General features: G+C 37.4%; 1 protein-coding gene across 3 annotated transcripts in view; it reads left to right on the top strand.

Moving 5' to 3' along the window:
* The window catches only part of NOX4 (NADPH oxidase 4), a 185,104-nt gene that overhangs the window by 156,353 nt on the left and 10,875 nt on the right, over positions 1–17,876 (top strand). For all 3 annotated transcript variants that reach the window (XM_060404224.1, XM_012101598.4, XM_027959403.3), the window contains 3 exons: positions 1,173–1,281; positions 5,380–5,448; positions 6,839–6,939. In XM_060404224.1, the coding sequence (XP_060260207.1) occupies positions 1,173–1,281; positions 5,380–5,448; positions 6,839–6,939 (279 nt within the window). The remainder of the gene's footprint in view (positions 1–1,172; positions 1,282–5,379; positions 5,449–6,838; positions 6,940–17,876) is intronic.

The following is a 17,876-nucleotide window of genomic DNA, read 5'->3' on the forward strand; positions in this document are numbered from 1 at the left end:
TGGTAATATAGCAATGACTGAGTAGTGTCTCTGCCCTTGAAAAGTTTACTTTCAAATAGGACAAGCAAAATATAAGCCAGTGAAAAATTCACAGATAACATCATTTCAGAAAATATTAGAAGTGTGGTGAAGAGAAGAAAGATTAATGGAATATAGAAATAAAGGGTCAGGGTTATTGTAGAGGTATCGTCAGGAAATCCTCTCTGAGGAGATGACAAATGAGCACATCATTCCTGGGTCTGTTACTCAGCAGATTTATAACAGACTGAAGAATAGAAATTTCAGAAGTAAGATTGCTTAAGCAGGATATACTTATTCAGTTATTTTAGTTTGGTTTACAAGCAAAAATTAATTGACAGGGATTCTCATGAAACCACAAACAAAATCTATTCCATTCACTTTTCAAGAAAACACAATTTTCATTAAAAGTCTGTTTTATGAAGTATGAAAAAAGAGATAATAATTTGAAGTGATGTGTTTGAATGATATTTTGATTTTAAAACCTTGATATAAATTTGGGACTTTGGGGAGGTTCTTAAAAAAATAACTATATTCCAAGCCAGAAATTAGTTGTTTCTGAAAACATAATGCAAGTTATTTGGACACCTAAAGTTTAAACAAGGGAATAATATTTTGTTAACCTCAAGCTTACTTCATAATTATAAGGAGGAATCCAGACTTGGAATTGTGAATTGCTGGAATGCATGACATAGTAGGTGGTTGTGAAATCTCTTTCTTTAATGATTGTTAAGAAGGGGATAAACAACCAGCTTTCCAGAATGGTTTTGGCTCATTTTGCCTGGAACCCAGGGCAAGATGACAATTGGTGACCATCTGAGTGATAGAATTAACAGAAAAATAAGAAAACTTTTTTCCTGAGATGCAGAGCTGATCCAAGAGTTTAGTTTATTGCCTTCAAGTGGAAATGGATAATATGCATATAGTATCCACAAACATGAACACTTTAATTCATGGATTATATATATCTCTGACTCAGTATATTGCATTTTAAATTAATTTGAGAGTTAGAATAAGTGGTGTATCAGATACTAGAATGTAGATGACTGTTTTCTCTGTAAATTACTTACTAATGAGAAGCGAAATTTCAAGGATATAGGGATTCTTAATTCTTTTACCATCATAATCAGTCCTGTGTTATTTCTTTTTTAAAGGGATGACTGGAAACCATACAAGCTTAGAAGATTGTATTTTATTTGGGTATGCAGAGATATCCAGTCCTTCCACTGGTTTGCAGACTTACTCTGTGTGTTGTACAACAAGGTAAAATTAGGTTGATTTTTACTTTTGCAGTCTTTTAAATTTTAAAAGTAGCCATTTTATTTCAAATTATAAAAGTAATAGGTGCTCACTATAGAATAATATGCAGAGGAGTAGTGAGGAGGAAAAATATCCCTTAAGCTTACAAAAAAACAGAATCTTTTAATAATTTGGTGTACATCTTTTCAGATATTGATATCTATGAATTTGTATATCTAGGACATGTTTTAACATAGAATGTTTTAACAGGGAAATGAATGCATATGGTTGGTAATACATGCATATCGAAAACATTATGCAAATGTGAATGCAAATGGGATTGTGACTGAGGACAGATGGAAGAAAACATCTGCAGACAATGACGGTCGCACTTTTCAGCCTTTATTCTCATAGTTCGTATCTCTAACTTCAACATTCCAAGTGGATCATGAGCCAACTTTTGGCCCAGTATACAGAATTTCAAAAATCTCGAATTCTAAGCTGTATTCCTTCCAGAGATGAGAGCAGGCATTTTCATCTATCTTACCTGCAACTTTTACTTTTCTATTAATATATCTATTTTTAAGTTATTCAGGTAATACATATATGCATCACTGCTCCAGACTTTTGTAAGCTACATGAAGCAACATCTCCATCCAATCCGCGTAACCAGATGTTACTCATGAGCATTCTGAAAATTCTATCATACTATTTGTATTGTTCCACAAATTGCCTTTTTAAAGTGTATTTCTACAGGGCAAATATTGTGTGATTCCTTTTATATAAGGGACCTGGAGTAGTCTAATTCATAGAGACAGACAATAGAATGGTGCTTGCCAGAGGTTTCCCAGAGGGCAAATGGGGAGTTACTGTTGAATGGATATAGAGTTTCAGTTTGGGAAGATGAAAAAATTCTGGAAATGGGTTGGTGATGATGGCTGCACAACCATATGAATATATTTAATGCTAATCAACTGTATGTTTAAAAACAGCTAAAATGATCCATCTTATGCCATGTGTATTTTACGACAATAAAAAAAAGTGCAGATTCCTGGGACTCACCAAGGGCCTGCTAAATCAGGAGGAAAAAAAAACAGAGAGATGAGAAGCCACTGAAAGGATTTGAGCAGACCGATATGATTGTAGGTCATCTTGAGAGTATATGTGAAAATACAATTCTCGGGGTACTGCAGCTTCCAGAGGAGCAGAAAATGAGTAATAAGTCAGGAAAGGAGATTAATCAGAGCGGCCAGTGAGGCAGTAGGAAACTAAGAGGTAGTAGTTCTGTACTTAAGGTTGAGAGAGGAGAATCTTTCAAGAGCATCATCACCACTTTCAAGTGGGTGTTTTCTCTAGATTAATGTCTAAAACTGGACTTCCTGAGTTGGAGGCGGTGAGGACTTTAGGAATGAATTTAAATTTGTAATAGGTACTGACAAAATGTCCCCCAAAGATGCTAAAACAATTTACAGTTCCACCAAAGGATATAAGAGAGATTTACTCCAAATGTTATATTACCAATCTTTTACATTTCTAGTCACTTCTTAAATTAGGGGATCTCACTGTATTTTTCCTTGAAACAAATGAGATTGAACCTCTCTTGCTATTATCAACCACTTTTATTTCTTGTTGGAGTTCCCATTTCTACCTTTGCCTGTTTTTCTAGATTAAAATTTTCTTTCTTGAAAAGATACAGAACTTATAATTGGATCCAAGAGCACATTTAAATAATAGATGTAAGTAGCAGAGCAAGAAAGGAATAGAGGAAATATAAAATATATAAATGGCTGGATATTCAAAGTAGTTGAATCTTAAAATTTCTTCTCAAGTTTTTTGGTGGATATGTTTAATCCTTAGGAATACATGGAATAAATAATATAAATGCTTAAAACTAGTGTAAACAATGTGGTGTTGATTATCTTCTACACACACCTCTGCACACCTGTTTTGCTTTTTCACGTCAAGAGGATGGGGATGAACACAGGTCCTTCAACCCTCTGAGGATGATGTTAAAAAGAAAAAGCTTTTATTATTTTCTGCATTTGCAAACGAGTTACCAAATTCAGCGTGTGTGTATGTGTGTTTTAGTAGATACTATTTTTTGTCTACAATGAGGGATAAGCCAAAATGGAGACATGGATATTTGAAATGTGTTATTTAAATCTGCGTTCTTCTCTCTGGAGCCTGTGGGCACCGAACACATTATTGATGCAGCAGTCATTGGCGTGATCTCAGAGCAGCATTCTGGGAGACATTTAAGACAAAAATCAGTGCAAGTCATGTGTTTTGTGAAGGGCTGCCCATTACTGGCACTTGGAAATTCCTCCATTCCCTCACAGTTAAGATTCGTGCACCCCGATTCAATTCCTGAAGGGCTTTAAAATGACTTTAGTGTTTGGATATAACTTGAGGCATCTGTGGCATGGAATATAATTATTATATTTTAAGATTATGGGTTCTGAGAACTATCAGTTATCACTTTCAAAGTAAAATAGGTTTTTATTGGGATTTTATAATTTAGCATTGCCACCTATTAGAGAATGTGTAGTTTTAGTTCTGGAGGAAACCTGTGAGATGAGGTCATTGTCGTAATGAAGAAACTGGGGCCTATGTAAGTTGAGTACCTCTCTAGAAGTCTAAAGGTCAGACAGTGATGGCAATAGAAACACGTCTCTTAGTCACCTGCCAGGTGCCCTTACTACTGTAAAGCGTGCCAGTGGGGTGCTATAACCTCACTTAGTCACTCTGTATTTGCAAACTTCTTTTGCATTCCTAAAACTTTGAGTCCCAGTATATCCCTTAAAAATCATTATTTTAATGCTCTGTAGAAACAGTTGTTGTTGAGTTACTAAGTCATGTCCAGCTCTTTGCAACCCCATGGATGGTAGCACACCCGTCTCCTCTGTCCTCCACTATTTCCTGGAGTTTGCTCAAATTCATGTTGAGTCAGTGATGACATCCAACCATCTCACCCTCTCTTGCCCTCTTCTCCTCTTGCCCTCAATCTTTCCCAGCACCAGTGTCTTTTCCTTTGAGTTGCCTCTTCACACAGGTGGCCAAAGTATTGGAGCTTTAGTCTTTCCAATGAATAATAGCAACAGTACTTGGAATCAGTTGATTCACTTGCTGCAATAAGGTCCAACAAAACCGTACCATCTCCAGCAAACCTACTGTGTACACTGATGCTCAGGAAATAGTTTGGCTGCTGCAAAAGTGCTGGTCTCTTCTAGGCCTTTCGTCAGATTCTACACATCAGATTCTCATCTCTGTTCTCCAGAATGTACTATAGTTGTTGTGTTCCTTCCTTCTCTTCGAATTTTGATTTTTTTTCCTTCTCTTTAGCATTTATTTGTTTTAGGGTGGTGAAAGGAGGCCCTAAGAATAATAATTTTTTTTTAATGTAGATTTCACAAGCCAGGATTCAGCCAGAGCAAGGCCAGGGTCATGAGCAGATTCATCTTGCCTTCTGGATGAAAGAAACATCTGGGTCAAAACCCTTTTACCTACTTTGTTGAATTCACTTTTCTTCAGATATTTTTCTTGGTCCATTTATTTTTCAAGATATCAAAGTGTTTGAGAGCTTTCCCAGATGCTTTTATTTTGGCAGATACACTCCCTGTCTCATACATTTTTATATAAGGGAAATCAGTGCTGCATAGGAAGGAGCTAGGAATGATTTGATTCCTACCTTATTTTTTTTCATTTGTTTGGGTTTCTGTGATGCTTAACATGCAATTTGTGTATCACTTTTGACTTTTTTGTAAAGAAAATCATGTTCTTTCTGAGTGAAATCTTGAGTAAAATTTAGAGACAGCAAATAAATAAGTGAGAAGATTTAAAGGAATATTGCTATAGTATTTAGCGTATTTGATTTTGTGTCTGAAGATAGCAGAACTAATCCCATCCATTTCCTTCATCATAACTAATTAAATCCGCCAGGGACAGGTTACTAAGGTTAGAATGCCATGTATGTGGTGCATGTATATGTGTGTATGTATATACATGTGCTCGTAGATGTTGGCTATGGTAAGACCAGATTGCAGAATCACATATGTTAGGTTAGGAGAGAATCTGTGAATACAGAACACAGTTTAATGTCTATTTACTTTTATGTCCTCTCAGTTTTGGCAAGAGAACAGACCTGATTATGTCAACATTCAGCTGTACCTCAGTCAGACAGATGGGATACAGGTATGTGACTGGATATTATTGTAAATTAAACAAGTCTCTTGAGAACAGATGATTTACTGTAGGGGCTGTGCTGGAAGAAAATTTCTGCAGGTGGTTTGAAGAGATGATTCCCAGAGGAAAGCCACTTTTGGAATGTATCCAGCAAGCTCATGTCTCATCCTTGAAGTCAACCATTTTCTGCCTTTCATCTGTCCTCACCTGGGACTGAAGCGGACCTTTGAGCTCATCTCTCCCCTTTTCGCTGTCACCTCACCTAGAGATGAGAACACAAGTGAATAGTCTTGTGATTGTGTTCATCAAGAGGAGGTTTTATGTGGCAAGAGAAGATAAGGTCATACACAATTAAGCTTGTTTCTCTTCAAGGGAAACTAAAAAACGGAACATCCATCATGCGTTATTTACTTCACTGCTAGACCCTGTATTGAGCATCTCACACACATTATCTCATGTGATTCCAACAGATTCAAGAGGTAAATGATATTGTGATCCCCATGTCATAGATGAGGAAACACTATATAGACAACATTGAAGAGATGTATAGCCATATAAACCTGGGCATGAATGCTTTCACAAGTTTTATTGTTGTGTTTTCCATCATATATTTTCTGTAATTCTTTGAATGCAAAATATGAATGCTTGTCTGTTACTTCAAAACTAATCTAAGCCTATTTTTTTTAGTCAGATTTCTACCCTACTTGGTATGTAAAAACATTTTATCTTATGCTGTCATGAAGCAAATCAGTATCATTATGCCTCATGGTTTTGCAGTGATTAAGATATGAAGCATAAATTACATCTGGTTCTCAGTTTGTCTCCCTGGGACTCGGACACTTTTCTTTCTCACTTGACTCTTTACCATCAATTCAGATCTAATGCTCTTGTTAATTGCAAACAACAGTCCATTAGAAGTTGTTTTTTGATAGATCCCAAATTTGGAGCTCTGCTGTATTAGACTGTCATGTTCAGGATCATTTCCCCAAATTTATGATGATAATTTGCAGTATCTTACTCATATAATGAGCCAAATATGACAACTTTGCTGTACAAAAATGCTTCAACAAAGCTTATGTGTTGCACCCTCTTTGAGAGTAGGCAATTAAAATGCATTCTTTAATGCTGCAGTTGCTTCAAAATGAAGCAACTAACTGAAGTCTAGGAAAGTCAGTCATTTGTACTAATGGTATTCAAGAAGATAATGGATTTTAAAGGGAAAGAGGGAGGAAATGGTGCTTCTAAATGATTATACTTAATAGGTTGCCATTTGACACTTATATTCTTTATGTCACAGCAATTTGGTAGGAAGCCACAGCACCAGGAAAGATGATGTTATAGAAATGAATTATTTGCCCAATTCTGTGTCATATAAAGCATAGTGCTTTCTTTTTGGCAGAAGATAATTGGAGAAAAATATCAAGCACTGAATTCAAGACTTTTTATTGGACGTCCTCGGTGGAAACTTCTGTTTGATGAAATAGCAAAATGTAACAGAGGGTAAGTACTTTCCTCAAAAATCTTGACATGTGGCTAATGATCAAATTAAAATGTTAAAGATTACTTAGTAATCGGTTTGAAAATTACAGAGTCACTTAAATACTCAATTATCACTACTGAAGATGGAAGCAAAGCAAGAACCACCTCAAGTATCCATAATGCCAAATAATTAAAATTTGGCTTAAAAATAGTCTATAAAGTATTTATGAACCAAACTGTCATACCTACTTTTAAATTTGCATAGATCCCATAGCACAAATTAGGTCATCATTGGGAAAGTTTTTGTAAATCACATTAGCAAACAAGGGAGCTCTTCAAATAGTTTTGATGCATTTAAAAATTAGATTTTTGGTACATTTTTACCAGAATGAATACTGTTAGTTTTTTAAACTCTTAGAGATTTTAATATTTCTCTAAATCAGAAATATTTCCAAACATATTTTTTCTTAGAAGCTATAATTCTATAAAAACATCTTAGAGTTATGGCTATATGTTTATGATCTGAAGAGATTACAGTTGAAAGAAAGCATTCATTTTTGGGTACAGACTAGGGAGCCTGTTTGGTAATCTGTAAAATTACCATAGTGCAGGGCAATGATCTATACAAATTCTAAAAGCATTTTGAAAACCATATACCCACTCACACATTTCAAAGTTGGCATTGAAAAAGTTTTATCAGAACTTTAAATAGTTCCAAAGGCTGCAACTTCTAACATATTGCAGATATTGACATTTTAAAATTAATATGACTTTTAACATATCTGCTGGAATCTAAATATCATAGTTTCTCAATACCAACCTCATATATTTGTGCCGTTTGTAGCTTTCACGGTTAGTTGGAAATTTATATCACTCTTTTGTCTACTGGAACTAGAACCTGAACTTGGGCCCTCTGTATTGGAAGGTCAATGTCTTAGCGATTGGACCACTAGGGAAGTCCCATCTAACCTACAGAATTTTACAAATTCAGTATAATTTTGCACTTTAATGAATCATACTTTTGCTGGTAAACTGAACATACTTACACAAGAAGAATGTATATAAATTGAAGATTTAATTTTTAAAATTTCCTGTGACTCTAAGGAATCAGTGATCATTTTTTTACAATTATTAATATATAGTTGATTAATTCATAATTTTGAAGGTATATTTTGATAAATATAAAAGGATATTTGATTTTAATTGAATGAGGCAGCCTGTTAGATGAAAAGTTTTTTTTTAACTGCAGTTTATAAATGTATGGATGAATATGGTATATTGAAATAATCTCTGATTTGTCATGGTGTTTTGGCATCACCTTCAGATACTTTGTTTTAGGAATCATGGTTTGAAACTGCTTAAGCAAAATCTAAAAAGGAAAATAGTGACCCATGTAATTCAGCCTGCATCCATGTTTGAAAGCACTTCTGCATTTCCTTCCCTTCGTGAAATAACTGGGTTAAAGATGAAAGCATATTTAGAAAGCAGAGGTCCTTTGTAATATACAGGGTAATAGTTAAAGGTGAAGTATCAGATAAAGAAAAAAGTCAACTCAGTTTTGGTAATATTCTTTCTATTCTTTCTGCAACATCATCCACCTTAGATGAGGTTATCTTCTCATACTCACCTGAGTCTTCCCATGTAGCACAGACTCCTTCTTCCCTAATGACATTTCAGTTCAGTTCAGTTTAATTGCTTAGTCATGTCCGACTCTTTGCGGACCATAGACTGCATCATACCTGGCTTCCCTGTCCTTCACCAACTCCCGGAGCTTGCTCAAATTCATCCATTGAGTTGGCGATGCCATCCAACCATCTCATTCTTTGTCATCCCCTTCTCCTCCTGCCTTCAATCTTTCCCAGCATCAGGGTCTTTGCTAATGAGTCAGCTCTTCGTATCAGGTGGCCCAAGTATTGGAGTTTCAGCTTCAGCATCAGTCCTTCCAATGAATATTCAGGACTGATTTCCTTTACGATCGATTGGTTTGATCTCCTTGCTGTCCAAAGGACTCTCAAGAGTCTTCTCCAACACCACAGTTCAAAAGCAGCAATTCTTCGGTCCTCAGCTTTCTTTATGGTCCAACTCTCACATCCATGCATAACTACTGGAAAAACTGTACCTTTGATTAGACGGACCTTTGTCGGCAAAGTGATGTCTCTGCTTTTTTAATATGCTGTCTAGGTTGGCCATAGCTTTTCTTTCAAGGAGCAAGCATCTTTCAATTTCATGACTGTAGTCACCATCTGCAGTGATTTTGGAGCCCAAGAAAATAAAGTCTGTCACTGTTTCCATTGTTTCCCCATCTATTTGCCATGAAGGGATGGGACTAGATGCCATGATCTTTGTTTTTCAGAATTTTGAGTTTTAAGCCAGGTCTTTCACTCTCCTCTTTCACTTTCATCCAGATGCTCTTTAGTTCCTCTTTGCTTTCTGCCATAAGGGTGGTGTCATCTGCATATCTGAGGTTATTGATATTTCTCCCGGCACTCTTGATTCCAGCTCGTGCTTCATCCAACACGGCATTTCAAAAGATGTACTCTGCACTCCAGTACTCTTGCCTGGAAAATCGCATAGACGGAGGAGCATGATAGGCTGTAGTCCATGGGGTCATGAAGAATCGGAGGCGGCTGAGCGGTTTCACTTTCACTTTCACTTTTCACTTTCACGCATTGTAAAAAGGAAATGGCAACCCACTCCAGTACTCTTGCCTGAAGAATCCCAGGCACAGGGGAACCTGGTGGGCTGCCGTCTATGGGGTCACACAAAGTCGGACACGACTGGAGCAACTTAGCAGCAGCAGCACTCTGCATATAAGTTAAATAAGAAAGGTGACAATATACAGCCTTAATGTACTCCTTCAGACAAGCATTCTTTTATTTTCATCAGTTCAGCTCAGTTCATTTGCTCACTTGTGTCCGACTCTTTGCAACCCCATAAACTGCAGCACGCCAGGCCTCCCTATCCATCACCAACTCCCGGAGTTCACCCTAACTCTTGTCCATCGAGTAGGTGATGCCATCCAGCCATCTCATCCTCTGTCATCCCCTTCTCCTCCTGTCCCCAGTCCCTCCCAGCATCAGAGTCTTTTCCAATGAGTTAACTCTTCTCATGAGGTGGCCAAAGTATTGGAGTTTCAGCTTTAGCGTCATTCCTTCCAAAGAACACCCAGTACTGACCTCCTTTAGAATGGAGAAACCTCCAAATGATTTGCCACATGGGTTATATCAATTTACATTCTCAGAAGTGTACAAGGATTTCCTTTTCTCCACATCCAGGCCAACATTTGCCTTTTGTAAAAATGTCTGTTCAGTTCTTCTACCTATTTTTAATCGTATTATTTATTTTTTGACATTTTATGAGCTGTTAGTATATTTTAAATACTGACCTTTTATCAGTCACATCATTTACAATTATTTTCTCCCATCAGTAGGCTGTCTTTTCATTTTCTCAACAGTATCCTTTGCTGTGCAGAAGTTTTAGCTTTATATGGCCCCATTTATTTTTTTAGTTAATTAATTTATTCTGATTGTAGGCTAACTACTTTACAATATTATAGTGGTTTTTGCCATACATTGACATGAATCAGCCATGGGTGTACAAGTGTCCCTGTGTCCTGAACCCTCCATCCACCTCCCACCCCATCGCATCCCTCAGGGTCCTCCAGGTGCACCAGTCCTGCTGTCTCCTGCATGGAACCTGGCCTGGTGATCTGTTTCATGTATGGTAACATACGTGTTTCAATGCTATTCTCTCATCCCACCCTCGCCTTCTCCCACAGAGTCCAAGAGTCTGTTCTTTATCTCTGTGTCTCTTTTGCGATCTCACATCGTCATTACCATCTTTCTAAATTGCACATATATGCGTTAATATATTGTATTTGGTGTTTTTCTTTCTGACTTACTTCACTCTGTGTAATAGGCTCCAGTTTCATCCACCTCATTAGAACTGATTCAATTGCATTATTTTTAATAACTGAGTAATACTCCATTGTGTGTATGTACCACAGCTTTCTTCTCCATTCATCTGCCAGTGGACATCTAGGTTGCTTCCATGTCCTGGCTATTGTAAACAGTGCTGCAATGAACATTGGGGTACACATGTCTCTTTCAGTTTTGGTTTCCTCAGTGTGTATGCCCAGCAGTGGGATTGCTGGGTCATATGGAAGTTCTGTTTCCAGTTTGTAAGGAATCTCCACACTGTTCTCCATAGTGGCTGAACTAGTTTGCATTCCCACCAACAGTGTAAGAGGGTTCCCTTTTCTCTACACCCTCTCCAGCATTTATTGTTTGTAGACTTTTTGATAGCAGCCCTTCTGACCAACATGAGATGGTACCTCATTGTGGTTTTGATTTGCATTTCTCTGATAATGAGTGATGTTGAACATCTTTTCTGTGTTTGTTAGTATATGGCCCCATTTATTTTTAATTTGTTTCCTTTGCCTTAGGATACAGATCCAAAAACATGTTACTGTGATTTATATCAAAGAATGTACTGCCTATTTTTTCTAGGAGTTTTATGGTTTCCAGTCTTATATTTAGGTCTTTCATCTGAGATGATTTTTGTGTATGGTTTGAGAAGTGGCTCTAATTTCATTCTTTTTATATGTAACTGAACAGTTTTCCAAACACCACAAACCAAATTCAGCAATACATTAAAAGGAGTATACCCCATCACCAAGAGGGATTTATCTGAGGGATCAAGGATGGTTCAATAACTTTATGTCTTGTATGGTTGGTATATCATAAACCAATGTGAACCTACATTAGAAAATTACAGAATGAAAACATATCATCATCTCAATAGATGCAGAAAAACCTTTTGACAAAATTCAGCATCATTCAGTGAATTCAGTATCATTCATACTCTTCAAAGGATAAAATCTCTTCAAAAAGTGGATAAAGAGGGAACATATTTCAGCATACTAACCCTATATGATAAGCCTGCAGCTAATATCTTACTCAGTGGTGAAAAGCTGAAAGTATTTCCTCTTATTGGATTATGATTATGATTATTTATTTTTTGCTAGTAAATTATATTAATTTCTTCTATATTTTATATATTTATATTAATATTAATTTCTTCTATATTTTATATATATAGACATGTAGTTTGGAAATATGTTCTCCCATTCCCTACCTTGCCTTTCCATTTTGTTGGTCATTTGTTTTACTGTGCAGAAGCTTTTTAATTTGATATAATCCTGCTTGTTTATTTTTGGTTTTGTTGCTTGTATTTTTCTTGTCAGTTTCACCAGAAATTATTTGGTGTCAGAAATTATTGCCAATACCCCTGTCAATGAGTTTTTCCACTGTGTTCCTTCAAACATTTAATGGTTTAAGGTCTTGATGAAAGTGAAAGAGGAGAGTGAAAAAGTTGGCTTAGAACTCAACTTTCAGAAAACTAAGATCATGGCATCCGGTCCCATCACTTCATGGCAAATAGGTGGGGAAGCAGTGAAAACAGTGACAGACTTTATTTTGGGGGGCTCCAGAATCACTGCAGCCATGAAATTAAAAGACACTTGCTCCTTAAAAGAAAAGCTATGACCAACCTAAACAGGATATTAAAAAGCAGAGACATCACTTTACCAACAAAGGTCCATCCAATCAAAGCTATGGTTTTTCCAGTAGTCATGTATGGATGTGAGAGTTGGACTATAAAGAAAGCTGAGCACCGAAGAACTGATACTTTTGAACTGTTGGAGAAGATTCTTGAGAATAACTTGGACCTCAAGGAGATCCAACCTGTCAATCGTAAAGGAAATCAGTCCTGAATATTCATTGGAAGGACTGATGCTAAAGCTGAAACTCCAATACTTGGTCAGCTCCAAAGAGCTGACTCATTGGAAAAGACCCTGATGCTGGGAAAGATTAAAGGCAAGAGGAGAAGGGGACAGTAGAGGATGAGATGCTTGGATGGCATCACTGACCTGATGGACATGTGTTTGAGTAGGCTCTGGGAGTTGCTGATGGACAGGGAGGCCTGGCGTGCTGCAGTGCATGGGGTCACTGAGTCAGACATGACTGAGTGACTGAACTGAAGGTCCTGGAGTCAAGTCTTTGATTTCTTGAGAGTTTGGGGTAGTATGAAATAGAGTGAAATTCTTTTACATGTGAATATCCAGTCTTCCCAACACTGTGTATTGAAGAGACTCTCTTTTTCTCTTTGAATATTCTGGCTTCCATGAATTAAGTTACAGTCAGCACTTCCAAGGTAGCTCAGCTGGTAAAGAATCCGCCTGCAATGCAGGAGACCTGGCTTCAGTTCCTGGGTTGAGAAGATCCCCTGGAGAAGGGAACGGCTACCCACTCCAGTATTCCATGGACTGTACAGCCCACGGGGTCATGAAGAGTGGGACGTGATTGAGCAACTTTTACTTTCCAACAATGTACCTTTGCTTTCTATTTATCTCGTTTGTTCTTTCCTCCTTTCTTTACTTTCTTTTCAATTTAGTGCTTTTTTATGATTCCATTTTTTTCTCCTGTAGTGGCACACTAGCCTTACTTCTCTGTTTGACTTTAGTTACTTTCTTAAGGAATTTTTTCCCAAGTTGCTATCCTTGAACTAACATAACTTGGAAACTTGTTGGAAAAACAAATTCTTAGAGCTGTATCCAAGATCTGCTGAATCAGAGCATCTAGGAATAGGGCCTTGCTATCTGTGGTCTGTGAAATATCTTAGGTGATGCTAATGAAGTTGAGATTCGAGAAGCATTTCTGTAGCTTTATATTGTATAGCATTAGCCTCAGGTCAGTTCAGTCACTCAGTTGTGTCCGACTCTTTGCGACCCCATGAATTGCAGCACGCCAGGCCTCCCTGTCCATCACCAACTCCCAGAGTTCACTCAGACTCATGTCCATCGAGTCAGTGATGCCATCCAGCCATCCCATCCTCTGTCATCCCCTTCTCCTCCTGCCCCCAATCCCTCCCAGCATCAGAGTCTTTTCCAATGAGTCAACTCTTCTCATGAGGTGGCCAAAGTACTGGCATTTCAGCTTTAGCATCATTCCTTCCCAAGAAATCCCATGGCTGATCTCCTTCAGAATGGACTGGTTGGATTTCCTTGCAGTCCAAGGGACTCTCAAGAGTCTTTTCCAACACCACAGTTCAAAAGCATCAATTCTTCGGCGCTCAGCCTTCTTCACAGTCCAACTCTCACATCCATACATGACCACAGGAAAAACCATAGCCTTGACTAGACGGATCTTAGTCGGCAAAGTAATGTCTCTGCTTTTGAATATGCTATCTAGGTTGGTCATCACTTTTCTTCCAAGGAGTAAGTGTCTTTTAATTTCATGGCTACAGTCACCATCTGCACTAATTTTGGAGCCCAGAAAAATAAAGTCTGACACTGTTTCCACTGTTTCCCCATCTATTTCCCATGAAGTGATGGGACCAGATGCCATAATCTTCATTTTCTGAATGTTGAGCTTTAAGCCAACTTTTTTGCTTGCCTCTTTCACTTTCAAGAGGCTTTTAGTTCCTCTTCACTTTCTGCCATAAGGGTGGTGTCATCTGTATATCTGAGGTGATTGATATTTCTTCAGGCAATCTTGATTCCAGCTTGTGTTTCTTCCAGTCCAGCATTTCTCATGATATACTCTGCATATAATTTGAATAAGCAGGGAGACAATATACAGCCTTAACGTACTCCTTTTCCTATTTGGAACCAGTCTGTTGTTCCATGTCCAGTTCTAACTGTTGCTTCCTGACCTGCATACAGATTTCTCAAGAGGCAAGTCAGGTGGTGTGGTATTCCCATCTCTTGAAGAATTTTCCACATTTCGTTGTGATCCACACAGTCAAAGACTTTGGCATAGTCAATAAAGTAGAAATAGATGTTTTTTTGGAAGTCTCTTGCTTTTTCCATGATCCAGAAGATGTCGGCAATTTGGTCTCTGGTTCCTCTGCCTTTTCTAAAACCAGCTTGAACATCAGAAAGTTCACAGTTCACGTATTGCTGAAGCCTGGCTTGGAGAATTTTGAGCATTACTTTACTAGCATGTAAGATGAGTGCCATTGTGCGGTAGTTTGAGCATTCTTTGGCATTGCCTTTCTTTGGAATTGGAATGAAAACTGAGCTTTTCCAGTCCTGTGGTCACTGCTGAGTTTTCCAAATTTGCTGGCATTATCACAGTGTATTTCAAACAATATTATCCCACCTCATGTACTTCCATCCCTCTACATCTCTTTGGCTTTTGTTCTTATTCATCTTTCTTCTACATATACTATAATTGCCATGATTTATTACTAATTTTGTTTTAAATATCAATTATAATTTAAAGAAATTAAAAATTAGACAAAATATTCAGTATACTTATTTACAGATTCACCATTTATGGTGTCTTTCATAGCTTTGGGTAGATTTACATTTTTTTTCTAGCTGCATACAAATTTTTTTATTTCATGATATATTTACTCTAAAATGTCATAGCTACAATTTTTTTTATTACAATTCAGTTTTTAAATTTATTTTTATTGGAGTGTAGTTGATTTACAATGTTGTGTTACTTTCTGCTATAGATTTACATTTCTATCTGATTTCTGATGAATTCCATTTATATGCCTTAAAGTGCTGGTTCATTGATAAATTCCCTCACCTCCTGTTAGAAAAGTTTGTATTCTATCTTTAATTATGAAAATTACAATATTTTTGTTTGGTATAGAATTTCCTTGAGATAGAATAGTTGACCTTATTTGGCCTTTCAGCACTTTGAAGATTTCATTTCATTGCCTCTGACTTTGTTCGTGACAAGAAGTCCATCTTTCATCTCCTTCACCTTCTACTTATTATTTGTATATGTGTTTCCACCCCTACCCCTGCCAGCTGCTTTTGTGTTGTTCTCTTTGTAAATGATTTTCAGAGTTTCGTTTGTTGCCTATAATGTTATATGTATGTGCATGTGTGTGTGTGGATATCCTCCTTAGGGTTCATTAGATCATTGGATTTGTTTGTTTTATCAAATTTGCAAAAATTTTGGCAATTATTTCTTCATTTTTTTTCTTTCCTTTCTGTCTTACTTGTCTTGAGACTATGATAACATTTATGAAAGATTGCCTGGTATTGCCCCTTTTGACCTTGAGGCTCCATTTACTTTTCTGCCCAATTTTTGTTCTTTCTGTGCATCCATTTGGATAGATTCTGCTGCTATATCTTCAAGTTTGCTTATCTTTTCTTCTTCAGTGCATATTCTTCTGTTAACCCATTAGTTAACCCATACTATATTTATCATTTTAAATTTGCATTTAATCTCTAGCATTTCCATTTAGGCCTTTAAAAAATCTTTTTCCTTTCTCATCAAGCTGATGCTTAACCTTAAACATATGAAGCATGTTTCTCATCACTGTTTCGATGACTGTATCTGGTAATTCCATCATTTCTGTCATTTTTGTCCTGATCATTTTTGACTGATCTTTTCTTCTTTATTAGTTTGCTAGGCTTTCCATAATAAAATTCCACAGGATTGATGGATTAAATAAGTTTACTTTCTCACCATTCTGGGGACTGAAATTTAAGGTGATAGCAGGGAACAGTGACAGACTTTATTTTCTTGAGCTCCAAAATCACTGCAGACGAGAAATTAACAGACGTTTGCTCCTTGAAAGAAAAGCTATGAGAAACATAGCATATTAAAAAGCAGAACATTGCTTTGCCAACAAAGCTCCGTACACTCAAAGCTATGGTTTTTCCAGTAGTCATGTATGGATGTGAGAGCTGGACCATAAAGAAGGCTGAGCACCAAAGAATCAATGCTTTGAACTATGGTGTTGGAGAAGACTCTTGAGAGTCCCTTGGACTGCAAGGAGATCAAACCAGTCCATCGTAAAGGAAATCAGTCCTGAATATTCATTGGAAGGACTGATGCTGAAGCTAAAGCTTCAGTACTTTGGCCTCCCAATGCGAAGAGCTGACTCATTGGAAAAGACCCTGATACTGGGAAAGATTGAAGGCAGAAGGAGAAGGGGACGACAGAGGATGCGATGATTGGATGGCATCATTGACTCAACAGATGTGAGTTTCGGCAGGCTCCAGGAGATGGTGAGGGACAGGGAGGCCTGGTGTGCTGCAGTACATGGAATCCCAAAGAGTCAGACATGACTAAGCAACTGAACAACAAAAACAAAGGTTGATTTTCTCTGAGACCCTCCTTGCATTGCAGAAGACCACCCTCTTGCTGTCTCTTCACGTGGTCCTTCTTTTATCTGTGTATGTGCATCTCTAGTGTATCTTTAATACCTTCTCTCATAAGGACCCTACTCAGATTGCAATAAGGTTCACCCTAATAACATCATTCTAGCTTAATTATGTCTTTAAAGGCCCTATGTCCCAATATAGCCACATTCTGGGGTAGTAAGGGTTAGAGTTTCAACCTGTGAATTTGGGGGAGGGGGCAAGATTCAACCCCTAACACTTTTAGTTACAATTCATAATTTCTTGCTATATACATTCCTGGCAATTTTTTGATTTGGGCGGAATGACTCATGCACTGGAATCAGGATTGCAGGGAGAAATATCAACAACCTCAGATATGCAGATGATATCACTCTAATGACAGACAGCAAAGAGGAGCTAAACAGCCTCTTGATGAGTGTGAAAGAGAGTGAAAGAGCCGGCTTAAAACTCAGCATTCAAAAAATGAAGATCATGGCCTCCAGTCCCATCACTTTATGGCAAATAGGTGGGGAAAAACTAGACAATGACAGATTTTATTTTCTTGGGCTCCAGAATCACCACAGATGGTGACTGCAGCCAAGAAATTAAAAGACACTTGCTCCTTAGAAGAAAAGCAATAGCAAACCTAAACGGTGTATTAAAAAGCAGAGACATTACTTTGCCTACAAAGGTCTGTACAGTCAAAGCTATGTTTTTTTCCAGTAGTCATGTATGGATATGAGATCTGAACAATTTAAAAAAAAAAAAAAAAGCTGAGCACTGAAGAATTTATGCTCAAACTGTG

This window comes from Ovis aries, chromosome 21, assembly GCF_016772045.2.
Source record: "Ovis aries strain OAR_USU_Benz2616 breed Rambouillet chromosome 21, ARS-UI_Ramb_v3.0, whole genome shotgun sequence".
NCBI classification, from domain to species: Eukaryota; Metazoa; Chordata; class Mammalia; order Artiodactyla; family Bovidae; genus Ovis; species Ovis aries.